The sequence below is a fragment of the Giraffa tippelskirchi genome, chromosome 6 (genome assembly GCF_054371585.1).
Source record: "Giraffa tippelskirchi isolate mGirTip1 chromosome 6, T2T-mGirTip1v1.2.pri, whole genome shotgun sequence".
NCBI lineage: Eukaryota > Metazoa > Chordata > Mammalia > Artiodactyla > Giraffidae > Giraffa > Giraffa tippelskirchi.
In genome coordinates, this window is record NC_137280.1 from 60,725,223 (window position 1) to 60,751,296 (window position 26,074).

Sequence of the window (26,074 nt, forward strand, 5' to 3'; positions counted from 1 at the left end):
TCTGCTTTTAAATATGCTATCTAGGTTGGTCATAACTTTCCTTCCAAGGAGTAGTGTCTTTTAATTTCACGGCTGCAATCACCATCAGCAGTGATTTTGGAGCCCCCCAAAATAAAGTCTGACACTGTTTCCACTGTTTCCCCATCTATTTCCCATGAAGTGATGGGACCAGATGCCATGATCTTAGTTTTCTGAATGTTGAGCTTTAAGCCAACTTTTTCACTCTCCTCTTTCACTTTCATCAAGAGGCTCTTTAGTTCTTCTTCGCTTTCTGCCATAAGGGTGGTGTTATCTGCATATCTGAGGTTATTGATATTTCTCCCGGCAACATAGATTCCAGCTTGTGTTGCTTCCAGCCCAGCGTTGAATTTGCCCAGGATCAACTATTATGTGGCTAAGAGTTGGGAAATAAAGAATTGAGTCAATAATCTCCATGTGTTTTCATGGTAGAGCCACACCAATAATAAAGATTGTGGTACAGTAATTCAGAAATCTATGACAAACCTAAACAGTGTATTAAAAAGCAGAGACATTACTTTGCCAACAAAGGTCTGTATAGTCAAAGCTATGGTTTTTCCAGTAGTCATGTATGGATGTGAGAGTTGGACCATAAAGAAGGCTGAGCATTGAAGAATTGATGCTTTTGAATTGTGGTGTTGGAGAAGACTCTTGAGAGTCCCTTGGACTGCAAGGAGATCAAACCAGTCATTCCTAAAGGAAATCAATCCTGAACATTCTCTGGAAGGACTGATGCTGAAGCTGAAACTCCAATACTTTGGTCACCTGATGTGACGACCTGACTCGTTAGAAAAGACCCTGATGCTGGGTAAAATTGAAGGCAGGAGGAGAAGGGGATGACAGAGGATGAGATGGTTAGATGGCATCACCTACTCAAATACCCATGAGTTTGAGCAAGCTCCGGGAGATGGTGATGGACAGGGAAGCCTGTGTTGCAGACCATGGGGTTGCAAAGAGTCGGGTATGACTGAGCGACTGAACAACAACAATGCAGTAATTTAAGTGCTTGTAAAACAAGGGGACATGGAGATTTATTCTGGGGACTCAATTAGGAAGCATTAATTCTGCCCAGAAAAGCACTAGATCCCAGAACTCTAAACACAATATTTACTAGAATTCTTACTCTTTCAAGATGTTGTTTGAGACAAAAAAGTACAAACTGTTGACAAAATATAGGGCCAGTATTTCACAGCATAGTATTATGGCACCATATTACATAGCAGGTCATAGACATGGAGGTTTTCTCTTCCAGGGTTCTTTTCTCAACCCAAATTTCTACTTCACACATTAACTCTAGGAAAACTGAATCCACTCCCCAGTTTTTCAAAATCCATCTCTCTGTCGATATGATTCCCCAAATCTAGAACCAGCTCCTGTATCCTTGGTGGAAATCTCTACCATAACAGCCTACAGACATTAACCACTTATGAATTCATTCATATAAGGACCCTTAGGGAAAAGTCCTAGTTAGGAAAAATTTAGAAATTATAGAAAAGTGAAGGAAAAGAGGTATCCATAATATTATCACCCAGAAGCAAAGGAGTCTAAAGAAGGAAGAGCTAGTTGCCCTAGTTCTAAAATGCTCTGTCCCAACAAAAGACAGTACAGCATATTGTCAAAGGGCCTCAAGCACCAGATTTGTCTGGATTCATGATCCTGGTTCAGTTATTCGCTGGCTGTGTAACCTGATCTGTGAAGTAGGCATTGATGAAAACAGTGCATGTAAGGTGCCTGTCGGATAGCAATTGAGTAATGCATGTTCATTCAAAATTTCTGTCCCAGGTGCAAGGAGCAAAGCATGCAGGGACATTTTTTTTTTTTTTCCACCTTTCCTTTTTGAGGGCTGCTTGGTTTTTGGAACTTCTCCCCTGTTCTGAGATGCCTCCAGTCTAGCCTCTTCCTGGCCCTACAACTAACTGAGGTAGATATTTTGCTGAGATGATCAGGAAGTCATGGAAGGGGAGTTTACGGGTAGAAGAAAGTTCTTTGCCCTTTGAACTCAGGCTCCCTGAGCTAAGGGGTTTCCAGCCATACTACCACTAAGAACCCTTTTAGTTATTTTCCTCCAAAGTAGTGGAGGATTTGCAATGCAGTAAAACTGCATATGCTAACTAACGATTGCTTCATTTTCCTTAAAAAAAAAAAAAAAATTGAATCCAAGTCCTCTGTAACAGCCAATTCAAGGTTCTGCTGAGCCTGAGCCTACTAGCATTGCCTCACTGCATGTTAGGATTCTATGAAAGCAAAGAAGTAACTGCCAAGGACTCTGGGAAGCTCGAGGAATGATTAAACATGATTGATGTTAGGTCATTGACAATAATGAAAACAGTTCAAAGATTGCTATCATCATTGAGGACCCAGGGTCTGGGACCCCAAGTTGCAAATCACCACCTCAACTGATAGACCCTGGAATAATATTTTAAAAGAGGAGAGTAGGGCTTTCCTGATGGTCTAGTGGTTAAGAATTTGCCTGTCAATACAGGGGACATAGGTTCAATCCCTGGTCTGGGAAGATCCCACATGCCACAGAGCAACTAAGCCTGAGCGTCACAACTACTGAAGCCCATGCTCTAGAACCCGTGCTCCACAAGAGAAGCCACCACAATGAGAAGCCCATGCACTGCAACAAAGAGTAGCCTCTGCTCACCACAACTAGAGAAAGGCCCAGTGCAGCAGCGAAGACCCAGTGCAGTCAAAAATAAATTTTAAAATAAATATTTTTTAAAACGAGAGAGGACAGCAAATCAGTAAAAGAGTGCTCTGTAACTTAAACCCACCTCATAAACCTAGGAAGTGCCAGGTGTTAGGGAGTGCCTATGACAGACACTCTGATGGCATGAAAGGGGACAAAGTGACTTTAGTTTGCACTTATCTAGCACCCAGGAAATAGTATTTGTAACAGCCTTTGCCAAAGTTAGTCTTCTTTTTTTTTTTTATCAGCATGCCGAGTGGCATGAAGGATCTTACTTCCCCAACCAAGGATAGAACCCATGCCCCCTGCAGTGGAAGCACAGAGTCTTACCCACTGGACAGTCAGGAAAATCTCTGTAAATTTTTATAGGAGGTACAGTCACTGATTCAACTAAAATTTATTGAGTACCTAGTATAAGCAAGGACTGTTTTGAGTGGAGGATACAGTGATAAATAAGACAGGTGAAATTCTTGCTGTCATGGAACTTCAGTTCTAGTGAGTAGACAGATAATGAACAAGTAAATAAATGAAAGAGGTAGCTTTAGACCATGGTAAGTGCTACAAGAAAATTTGGGGGATGATGTATAAGGGACTCCTTCAGGTAACCGGGTAGCCAGAGAAGGTGCCTCTGAAGAGCTGGCCAGGAGTGAAGAGAAGGAGCTGGCCAAGAGGACATCTGGAGCAAGAGCATCTGAAAAACTGCAAGGCAAGAATGAGGAGCGGAAAGTGAGCTGCAGTCTTGAGGCCAAGCAAGCTCGCAGGAGAGCTTGGTGTGTGGCCTGAGACAGGAGAGTGAAGCAGGTAGCAAATCATGTGCTCCTTACACATTTACTGAATGAACAAATGATCTAATGACCCCAGATTTCAAGTACTGTATCTTACTAGCTTCTTGGCTGTATTTCTTGTATTTGCTTTGTCTGGTGCCCATGATGTCACATTATTTTCCCATCACCCCCGTGGTTGTCATATGATCTGACTCTGTAGCTGAATTTTGGCCTCTTTCCTCCTTTCCTCTACAAAACTCAATTTCATGCCCTTTTATTCAGGTCAGCAACTCTTGAGCCAGATGAAATTTTCTCAGGGCTTGTGGAGTGTACTGTCTCTTGCTGAGATCATTTCATTCCAGTGTCACAGGCTGTTGTCCCAAAGATAAACACTGCCTGCCAACACCAGCTATGGGCACAACCAGCCAGCATTGCTTTTTTTCTCTCCTGGCTCCCAGACTCGCAATCTTCAGTTCAATTTGATGAACATTTACTGAACAACAATTTTGTGAAGACACTGGCTAGGCACTAGAGGCAGTGGTTAAGGGTGAGAGCTCTGGAGACAGTTTGACATCTCTAACATTTACTAGTGTGTGAATTTGAACCTGTGTGAGGCTCACTTTCCTTATCTGTACTGTGGGGGTAATAATAGTGTTGATTTCATGCATCAGAGGATGAGATGGTGGGATGGCATCACTGACTTGATGCACGTGAGTTTGAGCAAACTCCAGGAGATAGTGAAGGACAGGGAAGCCTGGTGTGCTACAGTCCATGGGGTCGCAAAAAGTCAGACAGGACTTAGCTGCTGAACAACTTCATGCATCATCCATGGGGATTCAGATAGATCATGTAACTCTCTCATTCTAGTGCTTGACATAGTGTTCAGCAAATGTTAGCTTTAAAAAAATTTTTTTAAGTGTTTTCTGCCTTCAAAGTGCTGTAAGCTAATGAAATAGATGTATATATAGAGTCAACCAAGACCTGTTGGATGGACACAGGGGAAGCAGTTAGTGCTGACTAGAGCAGGAAAGGAATGAGGGAGGCCCTTGAGGGGAGGCAATAACTGTGGTGGTGACATCAGAAGGACAGAGAGAAGGAATAACATTCATATAAGCCTGCCAATGCAGAAGATACAAGTTCAATCCCTGGGTCAGAAAGATACCCTGGAGAAGGAAACAGCAATCCACTCCAGTATTCTTGCCTGGGAAATCCCATGGACAGAAGAGCCTGGTGGGCTACAGTCCATGGGGTCGCAAAGAGTTGCACATGACTTAGCAACTAAATAACATTATTTCAAAGCAGCTGTGTACCTACTGTGTAAAAAATGCAGTTAATGAACAAAAGACTGAATATAATACAAGATTGAAAGTAATGAACCCCTTAGAAATATAAAGTGCAAAGGAAGTCTGAAAGAAAGAGAGCTTAATTCCATTAAAGTACTTTGTATTTATAGATCTTCTTTTCTTGGTGCTGGATTAACTGGACATCCACATGTTAAAGAATCTAGACATAGACCTTACACCCTTCACAAAAAGTAACTCAAAGTGGACCATAAATGCAAAATGTAAAATGTAAAATGCATTTTATAAAACTGTTAGAAAATAACCTCAGGAAAACTGAGATGATCTTCAGTATGACAAAGACTTTTTAGATAAAACACCAAAGGCACTATCCATGAAAGAAATAATGGATAAACTAGACCTCATTAAATTTAAAAACATCTGCTCTGCAAAAGACAGTTTCAAAAGGATGAGAACAGAAAACAAGCCATAGCTCAGCTGAAAATATTTACAAAAGGCAAATCTGATAAAGGACTGTTATCTAACATATAGAAAGAACCCTTAAAACTCAGTAAGAAAACAAACAACCTGATTTTAAAAATCGGTCAAAGACCCTTGGTAACAACCTAGAGGGGTGGAATGGGGAGGGAGGTGGGAGGGATGTTCAAGTGGGAGGGGACAGGGGTAAGCCTATGGCTGATTCAACTTGATGTTTGGTAGAAACCAATGCAATACTGTAAAGCAATTATCCTCCAATTAAAAATAAATAAATTTAAAAAATAGGTCAAAGACCTTAACAGAAACTTCACCAGAAAAGATATACAGATGGCAAAAAAGCATATGAAAAGACGATCAACACTAGTATGTAGTCAAGGAAATGTAAATTAAAACAATGGTGAGATCCCACTACACACCTACTGCTGCTGCTGCTGCTAAGTCACTTCAGTCGTGTCCGACTCTGTGCGACCCCATAGACGGCAGCCCACCAGGCTCTGCCATCCCTGGGATTCTCCAGGCAAGAATACTGGAGTGGGTTGCCACTTCCTTCTCCAGTGCATGAATGGGAAAAGTGAAAGTGAAGTCGCTCAGTCGTGTCCGACTCTTATTGACCCCATGGACTGCAGCCTACCAGGCTCCTCCGTCCATGGGATTTTCCAGGCAAGAGTACTGGAGTGGGGTGCCATTGCCTTCTCCGACACACCTACTAGAATGGCTCAAATCTAGAATACTGACAATACCGAATGCTTGTGAGAATATGGAGCAACCAGAAATCTCATTCATTGCTGGTAGGAATGCAAAATGGTATAACCACTTTGGAGGATAGTTTGGCAGTATCTTCCAAAACTAAACATACTTTTATCATATGACGTAAAGAAATCACAAGCAGAGATACATCAAGACCAATATCTTTTATGAATATAAGTGTAAAAACCCTCAACAAAATACTAGCAAATGGGAGACAACAAAATATTAAAAGTATGACACACCATAACCAAGTGGGATTTATCCTAGGAATATAAGAGTGGCTCAACAAAAGAAAATTAAACAATGTAATACATCATGTTAATAGAATGAAGGGTAAAAATAAGATCATTTCAACTGATGCAGAGAAGGCATTTGGCAAAAGCCAAAACTCTTTCATGATAAAACCTCTTAGAAAACTTGGAATAGAACTTTCTCAACATGATAAAGGGCATTTAATAAAAGCCCACAGAAACATCATATTTGATGTGAGACTGAAAGCTTTCTCTTATGATCAAGAACAAGACAAGCCTCTGTCACTATTCAACCCAGTACTAGAAGTTCTAACCAGAACCATTAGACAAGAAAAAGATTAATAAGCATTCAAATTGGAAAGGAGTAGAACTATATCTATTTATGGATAACATGACGCTATATATAGAAAATTCCAAAGAATCCACATGAAAGTTACTAGGGCTAGTAAACAAATTCAGCAAAGTTGCAGGTTAAAAGATCAACAAACAAAAATTTTGTGTTCTTCTATACAGCAGCAATGAACAATCTGAAAAGGAAATTAAGAAAGCAATTCCAGTAACAGTAACATCTTAAAAGAATAAAATGCCTATAAATAAATGCAACCAAGGAGGTAAAAGTAAGACTTGGTTGCATTTATTTATAGGTATTTTACTTTTTTATAAAATAAAAACTACAAAACATTGCTCAGAATGAGAAAAAAAAGAAAAAATAAATTGGACTTCACCAAAATTAAAATTGTGTGTGCATCTTTTTTGTGTGCATTATAAATAAAGTGAAAAGACAACCCACGGAAGGGAATACAGTCAATTCTCATTACTCACAGTAGTTGTGTTCTATAAAGTCACCAAAGATACTGAACAAATGCTTCTAGGGTTAAGATCCTGGGATCTTCTGGTCATAAGTTTCATCAATCAATCAATACATATACCTTGTTTTATGTGTTTTTGCTTGTGTGTGTGTGTGTGTGTGCACGTGGTCAGTTGTGTCATCTCTCTGTGGCCTCATGGACTGTAGGCCACCAGGCTCCTCTGCCCAGGGAATTTTCCAGGCAAGAATACTGGAGTAGGCTGCCATTTCCTACTCTAGGGGATCTTCCCAACCCAGGGATTGAACTCGCTCCTCCTCTGTCTCTTACATTGGCAAGCAGATCCTTTACCACTTGAGCCACCTGAGAAAACTGTTTTTGCTTAAAGACACCTTATTTAATATATATTGATATATACATATATATATATATTGGTTATTCATTAACGTTCAACAGCATATTCCTTGTGTCTGGATGAGGCTTATCTAACACACATTTTTCTCCACAAGGCATGTCACAGCTTTTCTTGCATTTGGTAACGCTGGAAAACACTTTGGCACTACACTTGGGGGTCATTTTAAACAGCGAAATTACCAACGAAGAAACACAAAATATTTTAAAAGTGGCACTAAACACATTACAAAAAGGATGGTTCTTTACAGTCTGACAGCTAAAATAAGAGGCAAAGCATTACCTTTTTTGACCTCAGCTGGGAACATACACATGGGACAAACTCAAATTTTTTGCTACTATGGACAAGCACATGAATGAGCACAAAATTGCCATGAATAGATTCGGGGGTTACAATTACATTTTAATGAGTAGTCAAATTTGCACATACAGAATCTGTGAATGAGAATTGGCTGTATTTACAAATTGTGTATCTGATAAGAGTGTAACATCCAGAATATATGAAAAACTCCTAAAACTCAACAACAAAAAGGCAGCCCAATTAAAAACTTAGCCAAGGACTCAAATAGACATTTTTCCAAAGAAGATATACAAATGATCAATGACCACATAAAAGATGCTCAGTGTCATTAGTCATTAGAGAGATGCAGATCAAAACCACAGTGAGGTATCACTTCACACCTACTAAGATGGTGCTAACGATAATCTTAAACACTGAAAGTAAAAGGTGTTGGTGAGGATATTGAGAAATCAGAACCCTTGTACACTGCTGGTGGAATGTAAAATAGCTACAAACAACTGTACAAAATACTCTGATGGCTTCTCAAAAAGTTAAACATGAATTAACTATATGATTCAGCAATTCCACTCCTAGATATGTACCCAAAAGAACTAAAAAGAGGGACTCGTCTTGTGAGTTGTATGCTGATGTTCACTGCAGCAAATTTCTAGCCAAAAATGGAAACAACCCAAGTTGAATACACACACACACACACACACATACACGTGCGTGCACATTCAGCCATTAAAAAGGAATGAAATTCCAATATATGCTACAATACAAATGAACTTTGAAAACATTATGCTAAATGAAATAATTCAGACACAAAAGGACAAGGATTGTATGACTCCACTTATTTGAAATATCAAGAATAGGCACATTCATAGATAATTTAGAAAGTAGATTAAAGGTTACCAGGGGTTATGGGGAGGGGGGCAATGGAAAGTTATTGCTTAACAGTTACAGAGTTCTGTTTGGGATGATGAAAAGTTCTGGAAATAGTAGCAATGGTTGCCCAACATGTGTAGATAATTGATGCCACTGAACTGTACACTTAAAAATGGATATAATGGCAAATTTTATTATATTTTACGTTAAAAAAAATTCAGTTAATAAAATGAAAAAATCACTGAAAACTACTAATCACTGCTAATTTTTTATTTTGTATTCAAGGACACAGTCAACCAGGAGAGAAAGGTTCTTTGCTCTGTCAAATAAATATATTTAAAAGCTAACAAACATCAGAGCAAAGTGCCAAGTCTATAAAAGAGACAGGGGGAAAATTACTAATAGTTATTTACAACTATACAAAATTAATATATTGCAAGGGAAACATAATATAAATATATTCAAAGGTTTCATTTCCAATACTTGACATTTCAAATTTTGAAAACATTAAAACTACTGTCAAACAAAACTCAGACCACATTGGCAATGGTTTAAAAAAGGGAGCAATTTAATCTTTATAATACAGAGTGCTTTAAGAAGTTTTTAAACGTGTAAAAGAAAGAACAGTTTAGTGCATTAAATTGTTACAGTCTTTACATTGCTTCTCTTTAAAAAGTTAACAGTAGTATGAAAAAGCCACCCACAAAGCCAGCTGTCTGAGTGAAGAAATCAGCTAAATTGCAGCATTTTAGAATTACTAATAAAGCTATAGTTAAAAATGAAAAGTTTATAAAAATGAAAGCAGCATGCATAGTCAAGGCTTTTTCATAACATTTTCATTAGCTGACAAAACATTAAGGTAAAAACAAGAGCTTAATATTTATTATTCATTAAATTAGATAAAATAAACTGGCCAAGCCCACTACATCTGGTCATTCAGAAAAACATCTTAAAATCCAAAGTTAATGAAACTGAATATTTCTTCTATCAAGAAAGCACATTTTGAAAAATGGTCCTATAGTCACAAAGAAAAGGATCCTTCCCAACACGAATGAACAGCACCGGTCTTTACAAAGTTTATGAGTTAGGAGGAACTTTCAGTCTCCTGAAATGGCAAGAGTTAACAGTTAACATTCCCATAACTCATAAGTGAAGAGCTAAGTTTTAACTCATTCTGATCAGTTCAGAATTTTTTTTCTTTATTCACTGAAATTGTTACACAAAGTAGAATTTCACCGAAAGATAATTTTTGAAAGCTCTGATCTGACACCTGTACAAACATTTCTGATTTCTCTATGATTGTAAGAAAAGAGTAAGTTAATATTTACTATATGATTCTTTTTCACATTTTTGGTACAACATTTATTTCAGAGTTTCACCCTCTTGAAATTCCTATGCCAGTTTCTTTCCCTTCTTCAGTACTGATTACGTTTGGTTTAAAAACAAAGCTAATTCAGTTTCTAATGAAAAATAGTAATGGAGTATTACAAGTAGTAATAGTGGTATCCATGAATGTGTTCAATGAAAGGTCCAATCATTAAGCGCCAATGATACCACAAAACCTTCTTGCTCCAACATGTGTCAATAGTTTTTTACTTATATTGAAATTATATAAACCCATGCACAACTCTTAATCTTAGTGCAGGGCCTGATAAATGAGATATAGAAATAAATCAGATTTTTCTTTTTCCTGCTCCTAACAATTTTTACTCTGTAAAATGTTTGGTCACTGAAAGCTATAGGCTTAATCACATACCAAAGAATACAGGCAATAAGGCCCATCTTACGAGACATACAGTATTAAGTGGAAAAAAATATGAGGACAAGCTCTAGTGGTCATTAAACTCCCTCAGAAAGTCTAAGAATCAGAATGTCTCCATCATATCAGAATAAAAATGTACTGTATTAAAATCTGAATTTTTACAAGTTGTTTTTTTAATTAGTGTTCTATGTACACTGCAGGACTTCTGCCATTTGCAGTAGTTTAACTTTGGCACAACACTGAATTCCATTTCTTTTGGGTATTGGATCCTATTTTTTGAGATTGTATATGCCCCCAAACGTTTTCAATGTCATCAAAGATTGGGCCATTCACAGTAAATCAGACATCTGGAGTTGAAGAATTGATTCTCCTCCAACGTTTTAGGCAGCTATAAAAGAAAAACATAATAAAAAACTAAACTTTTTAATATAACCATATTTTAACATTTTCCACTTTTAGGAACAAAAATGATATAAATTAGCCATTAAAATGCATCCTCTGTATTTGCTTATTAATCCTGAGATCACTTGCCACATGTATCTTATTAACATATAATGCAGTAGATTTTCTGTGCAACTCCAGTGTATATGTTTTGCATATACCAGATTTGCTTATAGACATTTTTCACCTACATGTAATAATTTATAAAAAAATATTCATAGGATTGTAATATATGTGATATAATATATAGTAAATCCTATTTACTATAGGGTTAGTAAAATAAGTACTATATTTATAATAAACAGACTATGAAATCTAAAGACTCTTATAGTCTTTTCTATTTATATACAGGACTAGCTTGTGCAAAAGAGATATATATTTACCACTGTTTCCTGTAACTATTTTGGAAAGGTTTTGATTACCTTTATTTGTAAATAAACCATACTTCAAGGAAGAAGTATTTAAATGAAATTTATGGTGTATCATTTCATAAGATGAAAAATTATTTTGTTAAGCCAATGATAACTTGCTGTTTAATGGGTTTTATAGTTTTAGACTTCTGCATATTTTCAAAGCAGAGCATGCCAATGTATATACCACAAAAGTCAGGTAAATGTACATTATACAACTTTCTTGAAAACCATGGCTTTGTGTGAATCTTCTGGTCATTGCGTCCACTAGCATATTCATATATAACTTAAGAACCATCCACAAACTTAAAAGTAAGGTCAAACTACGCTGTAGAAAAACGTTCACATTATTTTTAGAATAAGATTCTAACTCCCTCCAAAATCACCATAGAGGTTACTACAACACAACAACAACAACAACAACAACAATTCACTGCAGCAGCAAATCTGTTGATGTAATCTTGGCTGAGTGCACATTCTTATGTTTAGCAATAAAAAAAGCCTATTAAAAATATTTTCTGCATCTGTGTTAAAAGCAAGCCTGTCCTGAAGGTTTCTGACATAAGGAAATGGAGGTCGGTGTTTCAGGATATAGCCATACAAGACTGCTTAACTTCTTGTGACTCATAAGGATACATTTATGCTCTAAAACCTGGAATGAGATTCATTCTAAAATATGTGCATTTTTCTGCCTGAAAAAAAACTATTAATGAAAGACAATCTGGAAAAACACTGCTAAGCAATGAGAATAGTGCCTGGTACTTATTAAGCTCTCTATAAATAACTGTTAAAATAAATAAAACCATGGAGGAAGGTGTGGGAAAATTAAGGAAATTCTGTGCAGAATAAGAGCATAAAAGTAGAAGATGGGGTAGAGATGCAAAAAGCTGTGGAAATAAGTAAATATGCTCATATGAGGAGGGTCTAAGTCTTTTTACCCTCCCCTGGTATTTGAAAATACTGCAATGATTTCTGTCAACAAGATGCTTTTGGACTACTGATGGACAGATAAAACTGCACTATTTTTTAAGAAGTATAGACTTACCCTAGAGCACGCCAAACCAGAGAACAGAAAAGAAACAAACTATGCTACTCAATTCTGAAAGTATTCAGAACTGAAGTTCTAATTCCAAATCAGGTATCCGATTTGCAACTACAGTGAAATTTTCATTAATCCAATCTATAATAGAAGGAACGTGCCAAACCTTTCAAATTTAAAGCACATTTACTTGCACTTTTATGCCTACAGAGAGATATTTTTAACTTACTGATATGTTTTTGCTGGTGGCAGATTTGTTTTATATTAAGTAATGAAAAGACATTTTAGGCAACTGAGTTAATATCAAATCTGTTATTTACCACTGATCTCTAAAACAGAAATAATTTATATCACGGTTTTCAAAGACAGATGCCACCTAAGTGAACATGAAATTATATATTGCTTAAAATAGACCTTTGGCTTTTAATAGAAAAATACTGAGTAATTTTAACACATAAAGCATTTTAAACTCTAGTTAAAAATCTGATAGTTTGGGAGCAATAAAACATTAAAAAAGAGACCCATTTTCACCTAGTTCCCTAAAACTGAGCAATTCTCACCCCTGTGGTAAGTCTTTCCTTCAGTATACTTTCCCCCCTCTTTTTAGTTTTCATTTTTTAATTCTTTCCTTAAATAAGCAAAAAGTGAAGCTTTAGTGAAGGAAGGTTGCAAGAAATATATACATCTTAGTTATCTTTAGTATGTGTTAATCTCCAACCCATCACCAATCTTCCTTCTTGGAGAATGGGTAACTTTGCCTTAAAACAAAGCAAAAAAACATTTCACATAAAAAATAAATAATTCAGGCAACATTAAACTCTATATAATAAACATAATCAACATAAAAATCAGGCTACACATGATAATCATGTATCTCTTGGGCTACACTCATGGCACCTAGTCCTCTTGTTGGGCATCAGAGAAACTATTTTAGAAAAAACTCTGTCAAAGGTGAAGATGACAGATACAAGGTGGCTGTTCTAAATGTATGTGGTCGGTGAATATACACTCAGGTTAAAAACTTACATTTCAGTCATCTGATTTAGAAAGCTTCCGCTTCACATGTCGCGGGGGTTCCCAAGTGTCACTGTCATCTGTTTCTTCTTCCTCCTCTTCCTGATCATCAATAACTTCATCTTCCTCCTCATTTTCCTCAAATAATTCTATACCTAACTCCGATCTTCTCTGTCTTTCGGCAAACCATTCTCTGACCTGCTCGTAACCCATATGTGATCTGTTAACAAGTTCATCGAGGTCTTGCTCATTAAGAAACTTGTGCTTCAGGTAATAATCTTTAAGTATTGCAGTTCCAGTTTTAAATTTGATGAGGGACGGCCCCCTGTCCCAGTTGTTCATTCTCTTGCCTCCTCTGGGCCGCCCGCGAGGCCTTCCTCTCCCCCTGCCTTTTGGTCTCCCTCTCCCCCTTTTCCTAAGAGAAGACAGACCATTCATACTACTTGAATTGGCGCTTTGATAGTAGTAGTACCATTTTAAGTTTCCATTTTTCCAAGCATAACGGGTGTCCCCAAACCAACTAACTATGTCTGTTCTAGCAAGCCCGCTTTCTTCAGCCAACTTGTCATACTCTTCTGGTGACGGCCACTGTGTTCGGACAAATGCACTTTTAAGCATGTGCAGCTGCTCGGGTGTTTTTTTACAGATCTTGCCAGTACCCCCTGACTTAGGTGCACTAGATTCATCTCCAGGTGAAGTTTCTCCAGCTTCTTCTTTGGAACTACCTGCATTGCTTTCCTCTACTTCCAGTTTCTCTTCCTTTAAAGCTTTTGATTTCTTCTTCTCTGTAAACCAAGCATCAATTTCCCTTCTGGTGAGTTTGGTTTGCGCTCTTAATCGATTTAGTTCTTCTTCTGTAAGTACGGAGCTGTTGAGAAAACTTGCCTGAAGGGCACGAAGCTGCTCCGCTGTCTTTTCTTTAAACTTCTGGGGAGTAAAATCGGGAAAAGGATTCCAGGACTGTTTCAGCTGTGAAGTCACAACAGCTGGGGATTCTGTGGTTTCATCGCTGGAGTCTATGATGATAGCGGCAGAGGAGTCACTGTTGAGATGTAAGCACTGGTTACTCTTTGAATTTCTCTGGTTGTACCTTGTGTCACTAAACCATTTTTTAATCTCTCCTTTGGTCAGTCCTGTGATTTTCATCAGTCTGATAATTTCGGCATCATGGGGAAACTGATTCTTCAGGTAGCTGACTTTTAATTCTGCCAGCTGCTCTTTAGTCTTTTTAGCCCGAATGCCAAACGAATCAGGGTTTGCCAATGTGGTTTCCTGTTTGACCAGCTGAGAGGATGGGACTGCTGCTGTTGCTGGCTTGGTTTCTGCAGTCGGCTGAGTAGTGGGGACCTGACTTTTCTGTACATTCGTTTGATTTGGAACCCCTGCCACTGTCAAGGCTATAGGTGCCGGTACTGGCAAGGTGTTCGTGCCACCTACTTGTGTGAGGACCAGACCCGGCTGGCCAACTATTTGGCATGTTTGTAAGATGGATGGTAAACCATTACTCCCCGCGGAGATGTGGGTAGGAATGACAGTTATGGTCTGAGGTACAGTGTGTACTGTTCCGTTGAATTGTTTCCTTCTTGCCTCCTCTACTTCCTCGGGAGTCCAGCTAACACCGTGTTTTAGACGTTGAGCTGAAAACCATATCTTTATCTGTTCCTCTGTATATTTTGCTTGAGCAGAAAGAACAGTAATCTCTGACATTGTTGGATAAGGGAATTTGTTGTAGGTGTTAAGCAAAAGGGGGTTGTTATCCAATGCAGCATTGTAGGTAGGAATGCTATTAACAGGGATTAGGACTTTGGGAATCAAACTGGAATTCTGCTGAGCTGATACTGCCGTGATCACCTGTGCTAACCCAGGAAGAACTGCTGCCGGGGCCACAACTGTGCTGGCTGTATGTGGGTGGATTTTGTTTACAACAGAAGTACTTGCATTCGATTCAGAAGCTGAAGAGCTTGGATTTTCCACAGTTTCTTCACGGTCTGGTTTGATTTCATTCTCTTTCTCTTCCGGAACATCCTCAGCTGAATTACGATGAACTGTAATCCGTTTGTTCTCCACTTTATTTTTCATCATTTTCATGATAGGAGTTTTACTGATAGATATTCCTGAAGAAGAAACTTCTGTAGATTCAGCTTGCTCTGAATTCTCCTCCTTAACAAAACTACCATCAAAAGTCAGATCATTTATTGTTTGTTCAAAGATTGTCTGGTTATTTCGTTTCACCATAGTCAACTTAAAATTCTCTTCTCCTGGGTGATATTTCAGATTATGCTCAGAAAGTGCATCATACCTTTTGGTAAGAAAATTGCATTCAACACAAACATAGGATGAATTTAGCACTACATTGGGATGTTCTGAATCCACATGAAAAGTAAACATATTTAGATCTGGAGTTTGGAAAGTACAGTATTTACATTCATAGCCACCTTCAACTTTTTTATTTTGCTGATTGTCAGAATCCACGGACTCATGAACTTCTTCATCACTTGAGACACTCTCTGCTCTGGTGTTTTCTATAGGTGTAAGTACAGGTGGACCTTCGTCCAAATCTGATACCAACTCGAGGTCTGGATCCTGTTCACTGGCAAGGACCATGCAGGGCGTTGTAGATTTTCGCCTGCTTGCCATTCTGATGTTATGGGGGGAAAATCTCAGTGGTGATTAAAAAGCATCGGGGCTTAAAACTGTTCAGTATCCTTCATTTGAAAACAATGGCTTTTGGTTCTTCAAGTCTGTCTTTGTGCTCAACAAGTCTCATTAGCAGCTTTTTCATGGTGCAATCAAGTAAAGAGCTTATGGTTGGCAAATACAATACTGCAGAACTGCTGAAATTTTTGAAGCACAACTCCAATCACCTATATTAAGATAAATTAAAAAACGTTTTTAAATGAGTGGTTATGATCTTTTCAACAAATTACAGCTCTATTTCACTTACATGAAGTTGTTGGAGAACTCAGTTGCAAAGATGTAGAATAAGACCAGAACCAGGAAAAACTTTTGCTGAGGATCATAATAGATGTCTCCAAGTCAGCTCACTGAAGGTCATGTACTGTACCTGATGGGTCAGCCTGCAAGGCTTGTGTGTATTTGGATTTTCCAGCCAGCGGCTATATGTTGGAAGGGAAGGAGAAGAAAGTGTCTGCTTTGGCAGGCACTCGCAATTTGAAATGATAATCTGTTAACAGGGGAGGAACTTTAAAACTATAAAAAGCAGCCACAGATACTCAAAACTATGACCACTAAGTGTATAAGGAATTCAGTCCATCAGTTATGCCCTGTTCTTCCTCCTGGTCTGTCTTATCATCCCAAAGGCATGCCCAAGTATGGCAAAAGCAGCAAAGGTAGAATATTAATGATCAAGGTTTCAGAAATATTACCTTCATCATTCTCCACAATGCTATCAGAATTTGTAAAACATGTCTAATCATATCAGTTCCCTGACTCAAAGCTTCTAATGGGTCCCCAATGCTGAAAGAATGAAGTTCAAACTTCTTTTTTTTTTTTTTTTTATAAATTTATTTATTTTAGTTGGGGGCTAATTACTTCACAATATTGTAATAGTTTTTGCCATACATTGACATGATAAGAAAACAAGCTCCTCCTTGTTTCCATGTAGCTCCCTCCACATCCTGGTTGCAACCTCAATTTTCTATTGTCTCTCTCCTGATTCTTATTTCGTTATGTTTTAGGCACAGAGCAGAAATGATTTCTGTTCCAGGGACTCCCATGCAGGCCATTCCTTGTGAATGGACGCTTGTTTGTACACACATTGGGTGTGACGATCTCTCAGATCTGTCCTATAGATCAACCTTAGCTTGGGCCAACCTCCTTTCTGGTTTATTTTCTAGTCTATCACTTACCATATCGAACCAGAGGAATGTTGGATTTCTGTCCTGAAACCTCCCGTCTCCTTATTCTTTTTCTTCTATTTTAAAGGAATAGCTTTACTGAGACATAACAAAGCTCTTGAAACTCTGGATGGAGCCAGTTTCCTTTATACCTTCAATCTAAGCTCTCTCAGCTGAGTTGTCTTGACTAACTTATTCATTTCTGTATCCCCTTTGGCATACAGAAGCCTGGAAGGGGGTTTCCCTGGTGCTTCAGTGGTAAAGAATCTTCCTACCAATGCAGGGGATATGGGTTCAATCCCTGGTCCTGGAAGATTCCACGTACCACAGGACAACTAAATCTGTGAACCACAACTACTGAGCCTGTGCTCTAGAGCCCGGGACCCACAACTACTAAAGCCTTCGAGCCTAGAGCCCAGGCTCCACAACAGGAGAAGCTACTGCAATGAAAAGCCCACACATCGCAACTGGAGAAAGCCTGCATGCAGCAACAAAGACCCAGTGCAGCCATAAATAAATAATAAATCTTTGATTTAAAAAAAAGGAAGCCTGGAAGTAGGGACTCATTAAAAGTTTATTAACCTGAAATAGGGTTCCCTAGTGGTCTAGTGGTTAGGATGCAGCGCTTTCACTGTCATGGTTTAGGTTCAATCCCTGGTTGGGGAACTAAGATCCTGCAAGCCCAGTGGCATGGCCCCCTCTCTCCCCCCGAAAAATTGCTACCTCCAATCTGAACTAGAATGAACAGAAACACAGTCCTATAAAACTCAAAATGCCCTAAAGGCATCACTATAGCAAACAAAACTAAAATTCACAACAAAGACCTTGAATAATCAAGAAAAAGTGAAATATGCTCATATGAATACACTTTAATACTTCTGCACCCAAAATAGTTAAAATACAACTTTGATGCTAAATCGGTTAAAGTTGGTGTGCTTCTAAAGTCTAAAACAAATGAAAATAAATACAATAAATGGTATCACTTATTTTAACCACAAAAGAACTATTTTCATTTACTAACATAGTACTTGTCCTAGCTAAACTGAGGAGAAAAAGTTTATTTCAAAGATTATAATGGAAAACTAGGTTTCTATGACTCAGTAAAAGGAGAAACATTTTTAGGAAACAGAGTTGTCCAAAGAGAGAATATCCTGCACCTTTGAAGGTGCTAAAATCCTTCTTACTAGGATTATTCAGATCATACATTTCCATTTGATGCATCCAAACAACAGACGGAAAGTTGGACTAATTGTCTCTTGTTCTCTGATTTCCCGTTACAAAATAAAGAGCATCAGTTTAGTAATAATAGTAATATCAAAAGTCCAAAACCCACTCTCAAAACTGTCATTGTTGGCAGAGGTGGGATGGATTGGGAGATTGGGATTGACATATATACACTATTGATATTATGTATAAAATATATAGCTAATGAGAGCATACTATATAGCACAGGGAACTCTACTCAGTACTCTATGGTGACCTAAATGGGAAAGAAATCCAAAAAAGAAGGGATATATGTATATATGTGGCTGATACACTTTGCTATACAGTAGAAACTAACACGGAGAAGGCAATGGCACCCCACTCCAGTACTCTTGCCTGGAAAATCCCATGGATGGAGGAGCCTGGCGGGCTGCAGTCCATGGGGTCGCTAGGAGTCGGACACGACTGAGCGACTTCGCTTTCACTTTTCACTTTCATGCATTGGAGAAGGAAATGGCAACCCACTCCAGTGTTCTTGCCTGGAGAATCCCAGGGACGGAGGAGCCTGGTGGGCTGCCGTCTGTGGGGTCGCACAGAGTCGGACACGACTGAAGCGACTTAGCAGCAGCAGCAGCAACTAACACAACATTGTGAAGAAACTATTGTTGTTGAGTTGCTAAGTGGTATCCGACTCTGCTGCAACCCTATGGACTGTAGCCCACCAGGCTCCTCTGTCCATGGGATTTCCCAGGCAAGAATATTGGAGTGGATTGCCATATCCTCCTCCAGGGGATCTTCCCAACCCAGGGATTGAACCCCTGTCTCCTGTATTGCAGGTGGATTCTTCACCACCGAGCCACCAGAGAAGCCTTATACTCCAAAAAAGAATTAATTTTTAAAAGTGTCATTGTTTTTTCTATAAAAAAATCTTTGATTTCTAAGGGAACATAAATCTATTACTGAGATTTAAAATGATTTCTTAACTAACTGCTATAAACTAAGATAATTCCATCTTTCCTATTCAATTTAATAGGGAACATTACTATTTTTGATCATTTTTTCTCATTAGAAACAAGGATTTCCTCAAATAGCTTTAAGTAAGTGGAAGAGTAACAAATGAGCATCACCCACATTTCTGACAGTGAAGGAGAACTACTGAAAGGCAGGGGAGTAAGTTATTTTCTGACTTATTCTCCTAGAACCTTAGATGATGTTTAGATGGGGTATATTAACAGCTAAAAGTCTTAATGGAGGAGTTTTTCTTGAAACTATATTTCTTGAGGTGGTGGTTTTGAAACTTTTTGTAATAAGCAAGAAAGCCCTTTCTTCAAACAAAATTCTATGAGGAGCCCAAGTATAAAACTGATTAAAGAATATAGCTATCTGATTGGAGAAGTAGAGAAGCCAAACTACCTCCTGACCCCATCCCATGGACCCCACAATCCCTCTTTCACCTCTGATGGGTTCTAAGATATGTTTGAAGCCTTTGCCTTAAAAACATAAACAGTTTCATCAGAAATCCTCAGCTTGCCAGTGCTAAGCCATGAAATGTGATACCTATTAAATGTGAATTTAATGTGTCCTTTTAGGCTGTTTCACTGTAAAAGACAGGCTTGGAGCACCCTGGGATAGAACAGAGTAGCCCCTACTAATAAGAGATACAGAGGAGAAACTTGAGGAGCTAAGATACTTTTATTATTCTGGTTCTGTAGCTCTTTTGTTACTTTTCATCCTATCTAGTATAAATATAGGAATATGCTACCAAGTTGTTACTTTTATTTCTTTTCCTTATAGCTCACTAGCTCAGAATGGTCAGTTTGTAAGAACTGAAACAGATATACAATTTTCAGAGTATTTTTGCTAAAGTCATGAAAATAATAAAATATGCATATATTATAACCTAATGATATATACATACAGTTGTGCTTTTTCCCTTTGAAAGCATTGGTTTTTGAGGAATTTGAAAATTTTAAATTATAAATTAAATTTATTTAAATTAAAATTTTTACATTAAATGTATAATTTTAAAACTATAAATAGTTTTATAAGAAAACTTAAAAGAAAGGCTTTTAAAAAAATCCTCAGTAATGCAAAAGACTAAAAATCTGATTATCTTGGGTATCCTAGGTTGTCTCAACCTGGGTTACTTCTATATTCGACTACATAGACCTGGGAAATACTCTTTCCTCTTTCCTCCTAAAACTGTCCACATTTTGCTAACAAAACCATAATCAATTATTTAACATATTTCTAAAGGGAGACTGATAACTTCCAAAAGTGCCTCAAGATTCGGCCCAATGGCTCAATTTTATTATTATGTATACAACCTAAAAATAAATCAAAGCACAAATAAAGGCAGCCTCGTGGTCCTTATTTGAGGGGAAGCAGGGACCTCAGTACAATCTTCCCATTCTTCATGGAAGAAGAAACCCACCCAAGGGAATAAATTCACAGATGCTTTGTGGTAAAGGCTAAAACCACAGGTTTTAGAGTCTCCTCTGTACTCAGTAGTTAGGTGACTGGAAAAATTGCGCAATATCAACCTCAGCTTTCTCATCTATAAAACCAAGATTCTTCAGTTCAACAAATCCACTGAACAACCATTTGTTGAAGGTCAACCATGTGCCAGGCACTGTGTTGGGCACTCGGATTACAGCAGTCACCAGGACAGATAGCCTCTGGTCTGACAGGTTCTAGCTGTTAACAAGGAAAACAGGCTTAAGCAATTACTTAGAATGACTATGATCAATGCACTGAGAGGGGGTACTGGGAACTATATAAGCACATTACAGGAGGCTTCTAGAAAAGAAGCAGAGAAGGCTACCCTGGAGAAAATAAACATAGAGGTATCCCACCTCAGATACTGACCAAATAAAAATGCTTCACACACACTAGTATACAGTAGGTGCCTAATTAATGCTATGTTCCAGTCCCTGAAAAATTATTTGGGGAATGAATAAATACCATTTATTTACTATTATTCTCTTTCTTTCTATCTCTCATGCAGCTTAATCAGATGACACACAAATTGAAGGCACACAAATTGAATGTAAAAGCAAAAGGGGTAAAAACGCAGAGTAAGAATCGCCATGATGTGGTTTCAATACATCTTATTACAGTGTAATGGGGCTGAGACAGGAAAACCGCCACATAGAAATCACTATTAGCTGATAGGCATCTCATCCTCTCGTTGAAGGTCAACTCAAAACAGCTTAAAATCAATTCGGGAAACCTTGCACTATTTACCTGTAAAAGAGGGTTAGAGTCCAGTTGCACAACTGAGGAGCTAGGTGGCTCTGCAGTTAAAACATAATTAAAGTGAAATCTGCCCATAAAAGAAAAAAACTATGCACTATATGCATATAGCATTGTAAATATAATTATGTTTGAACACCATTTTCAGTTAACCTTTCAGTAGAGAAAGATGTTAAAAAATAATCAAATCAATTATACTGCCATTAAAAATGATATTCAAAAAAGTAAAGAATATGGCAAAGTATCCATTTACTGTTAAATTTTTAATAATCAGAACAAAATCTGCATACTGACTATAAAATAACTATGGGAGAATATGTATGCATGGTGGACAAAGACTAGATGAAAACATTAAAAGATGAAATTTTCACATGAGATTATGGGTGAAATTTTTATGGTGTGTGTGGTATTTATGTTTTCTTTAACAGTGTTATGACATTGCTTGATTACAAAATACAACAAACAGGGACTTCCCTGGTGGTCCAGTGGCTAAGACTCCATGTTCCCAACACAGGGGGCCTGGGTTTGATCCCTGGTCAGGGAACTAGATTCCACATGCCACAACTAAAGATCCTGCAAGACTGGGAGCAGCCAAATAAATGAGTAAATATTCTAAAACAAAACACAACAAAACGATAGTTTCAAGGCCTTAAAATTGCAAATAGGCTAAACGATTTTTGTGGTCATTTGTCTCAAGCTGGAAACAAAATTTACTTTCTGTTTTTAAAGCAAAAACACGTGCTACCTAAATGTTTTTTCAGGGAAAGGAGGAATCTCTGAGTATGTATAGCATTCAGGTGTATCCCAGACATTCTGGAGGGCTGCTGTCCCATAGTAGAGAAATCAGACTGGTTCTAACAGCTGGCAAGAGCACCCCTAGTCTCCAGAGAATAGATCTAGGCCAAGCCAATTTCCATGGTTCTGTGTACTGGCTCTTCTCCTGAAGGTCAGATGCTCCTTAATCAATTCATGATTCTTAATTCATCAAAAGAATTACATCAAATTTTCTCTGCAGAAAGCATTTAATGGGAACAAAATTTATTTCATCACAGTATAAAACTTTGGGGCAGTTCTAAAAGTAGTTCTTCTTACATGATCGGTGAGAATGTCTGTTTAGCTCTTCACTGTATCCCCAGGGCCAAACACAGTGCCTATTAATATTTGTTGGAGGTTCTCAATGTAATACACTCTAAAAAGTTAATGGATTGTTTCAAACCGTATGCTTAGCACAAAAAAAAAAAAGTCTAAAAAATTTTATAATTATACAGGGCCATAGCTACACTGAATTTCTAAGCCTCTATTTTTTGGCTGTCTTGTACTTTAAATTAAATGATTAACAGTTTATTGGCCTAGTTAGCCACAAAAGCATGTTATTTTGGTAAGATTTTATGTTTAGAAAAACAGACTTTGTTTTTTATGCCAATTCTGGGTCAAATAAGAACATTTAGAAGATTTTAGAAGATAACTATAATTTTTAAGTATCATGTTAGTTTTGACCTAGTACCAACTAAATAAACCGTTCTTAAGGCCGCTAAAATACACAAACTGAGAATCCTTTGAAATCTGTATTCATACATATACTGAGAACTCTTAGGACTCTGTATTCAATTTAGTTTCACTTCTCCCTCTGTGAGTCAGAGTTCTGTTTAGCCAGCTGAAAATACTTACTTTTACGTGTTTGTATTCAAACTAAAAGTTACAAATCTACCAAAATCACAGAATGCCTGAAATAATAGTAGAAACAAAGAATAATGAACCCAAATGAAAACAAGGGTATCCAGCACTTTTTTTTTTTAAAGGTATCCAAGAGGATACTTTTCTTAATTACAAATTTTTTTTTGGTCTTTACATAGTAGAGGCATTTTTCAAAGCGTTAATGTTAAAATATTTAGAAACAATAGTCAAGTTCTTAAAAAAAATTAAGTGAGAAATCTGATAACCCAAATTTGTACCCACAACAAGAGTTTGTAAAAATTACTGTAAGCTGGAATCATTACCTGAGAGACAAGTCTCAATAAAATCGCCAAAATGGTCTCAAGATAATACAAATTCAAGTATCGAGGTGAATACAGACAGGAGTGAATGTGATCCAAGTAACAACATCTAAGAAACTGTGGCCAAAGATAATCTAATTTCAGAAGATCCCTTTGCTAATGCTAACTGAGGCTTAGAGGCTTAGAAATTCTATCCTCTCTACCTGAGAAAGCTGACTTTAATGCTGCTAAAGATGAAAAACCTCTAAGTTGGACAGATTTCTCCAGGCAAGCTCTGACCCCAGATTTGAGGAGTGAAATGTTTTTTTGAAAGATCTTTAGGCCACTAACATCCTGGTGGTGTACTTTCTGCTGGCATGTAGGTAAGTATGTAACATAATTTGACAGTGAAACACAAACTAGTCATATAATGAAATATCTTATCTTTATTATTAAAGTTTGTGGATATGATCCAAAAGTAATTTTTGGCTGAAAGTAATTTCCTCCTACTTTTCTCAAGGTAGTGTATTAAATCTTTCACAGAAGTCTAACACAAGAATGCTATTCTTGGTTCCAAGTGACATTATCACCGAAAGGCTGAAAAGTCATTCATCTGTCCATTATCTTCCCCATTTGTAAAATAAAGTAACTGCTACCTATTTTACTCAGGATACAATAATTCAATTTGAAGGATAATAGTAATTGGTACTGGTAATGTCAACTCATAAAAAAACACAAAAATGAAAGTGAACCACCACATTAATAGTTATGGAATCTTTCCTAGTACTTTCTGGAATCATCTGCAATAACAACTGGTCTAAAATATAAATATTTCAAACAGCATAGTATGTAATCTAATGCTTCTCAAAAAGCCAATTTATATCAAGTAAGTAAAATATAAAAGTAATTATGTACAAATATATTTAAATAGTGGTATGCTTAACCTAAATCAAAGTATTTAATTATTAATATCTTAAATTTTATCATTGTAATTAACTATTATTAGAGATATGTATACTGAAAATGTGTTTTCAGGAATTGTTCTTGAAGTCTTGAGGCATTTTTTTGGCTATAAGAAAAGAACAGTAAAATTTCTAGATAAATTTCCCCACACAAAAGGTCTTTACCCTCCTGACCTTCATTTGTCTGGTTTACCACTGTAATTACCATAGGTCCAGTGCCTGATACACAATGGATTTCAGCAAATGTTAACTGAAAAATCACTTCTAAATATACCACATAGATTTATTAAGAAGTGTGATGCCATTTCCTTTCAAATTAAAGCAGCCAATACTCCTACATTTTTAAAGTTTGAAAGTATATTTCTTAAAAAAGAGTTAAGAATATATCTGCTGCTTTTTAAAGGAAACCTTTTAAGACTTTAGCCAAACATAGTATCATTATATTAACTGAGCACATCCAGTCTCCAAGTTTTACCACAACAGAAGGATGGAACACATACCTGCCACAGTCTCCTCCCCATTCTGTTCTTTGACACTGGAAGGGTGTCCCTTCAAATTAGGAGGTGTTTAGCTCAGGCCATCATTACCAACAGGTCCAAAGTACCTATCTGCCATCACCTACAAAAAAAGTAATATTGCTTTACTATTCTAGACATGATTCAGTCTTATTAGGAAACTTTAAGCCTATGCCTTGGTTTTTTAAAAGTAAATATAACTTTAAAAAATTAATTTCCTCATAGAAATTTTAAAAGAATCATTAAAATGCCAACCTCAGTAAGATATGCAAAACTGAAGACGTAAAAATATATTTATATTTTATAAAATAACCAAGTCACTATCATACTGTCTTCAATACAGATTTTCAAAATGTGAAAAAAAATTTCAAAATGTGACTATATGCAGGGTATATGAAAGCTGAGATGAAGAAATTGAGAATTGTAAAAAATTAGTACCACACAAGTTATGAAAGACAACTTAGTTAAACTAAGAGGTTGGAGAAGGTGTGTGTTTATATGTTTATGTATAAGCCTCACTAGGCTTATATTTGTATCCTAATTTACTATGTATTAAGTGGAATGGATCATTAATGCTGGGGACAAGCCAATACTACTTAAATAAACTAGTGGTACCCCACTCCTAAACATATGGTATATCTGATACAATGATTGGTGTTTGTTTTTGCAAGAAAGTTAACTACTAAATGATTTTTCAATCAGCACATTGTGAAACATTAGATGGTACAAACTGAAAATCATTCTCTGAAAACTCAAATTTGTTTCTAAAAATGCTGTGGTATATTACTCAGAGTAGGTAAACCAATCAGAAGAATTAAATAAAAACTATCATTGTTTGTCATATTAAATAACAGTAAATCATGCTTTTGAAGAGTTGAAGGATTTCTGTTACTGTTCTTTAAGCCCCGAAGCTCTGTAAACCATAGTGAATGAATATTAAGTAGGGTGATTTCCCTCAGTATCTTTTCTTTTTGATTCTTGCTATTATGACATACAACTTTATGAAGA

The 26,074-nt window shown here is 37.1% G+C and overlaps 1 protein-coding gene across 2 annotated transcripts; it reads right to left on the minus strand.

Moving 5' to 3' along the window:
• Nucleotides 1–9,182: 9,182 nt before the first annotated feature.
• ZHX1 (zinc fingers and homeoboxes 1) lies at nucleotides 9,183–25,169 on the minus strand. 2 transcript variants are annotated; one of them, XM_081498923.1, is made up of 4 exons: nucleotides 25,052–25,169; nucleotides 16,246–16,417; nucleotides 13,314–16,165; nucleotides 9,183–10,785 (listed from the first exon to the last, which is right to left on the minus strand). In XM_081498923.1, exon 3 carries the CDS (start codon nucleotides 15,936–15,938, stop codon nucleotides 13,317–13,319), a length of 2,622 nt encoding a protein of 873 aa, XP_081355049.1. In that variant the 5' UTR covers nucleotides 15,939–16,165; nucleotides 16,246–16,417; nucleotides 25,052–25,169; the 3' UTR covers nucleotides 9,183–10,785; nucleotides 13,314–13,316. The 2 variants fall into 2 exon arrangements, with proteins under 2 accessions (XP_081355049.1, XP_081355048.1); XM_081498922.1 differs by lacking the exon at nucleotides 16,246–16,417.
• Nucleotides 25,170–26,074: the final 905 nt, after the last annotated feature.

Coding starts and splice junctions, on each gene's coding strand:
- ZHX1 (XM_081498922.1), bottom strand. CDS start 15,938: ATGGCAAGCAGGCGAAAATCTACAACGCCCTGCATGGTCCTTGCCAGT.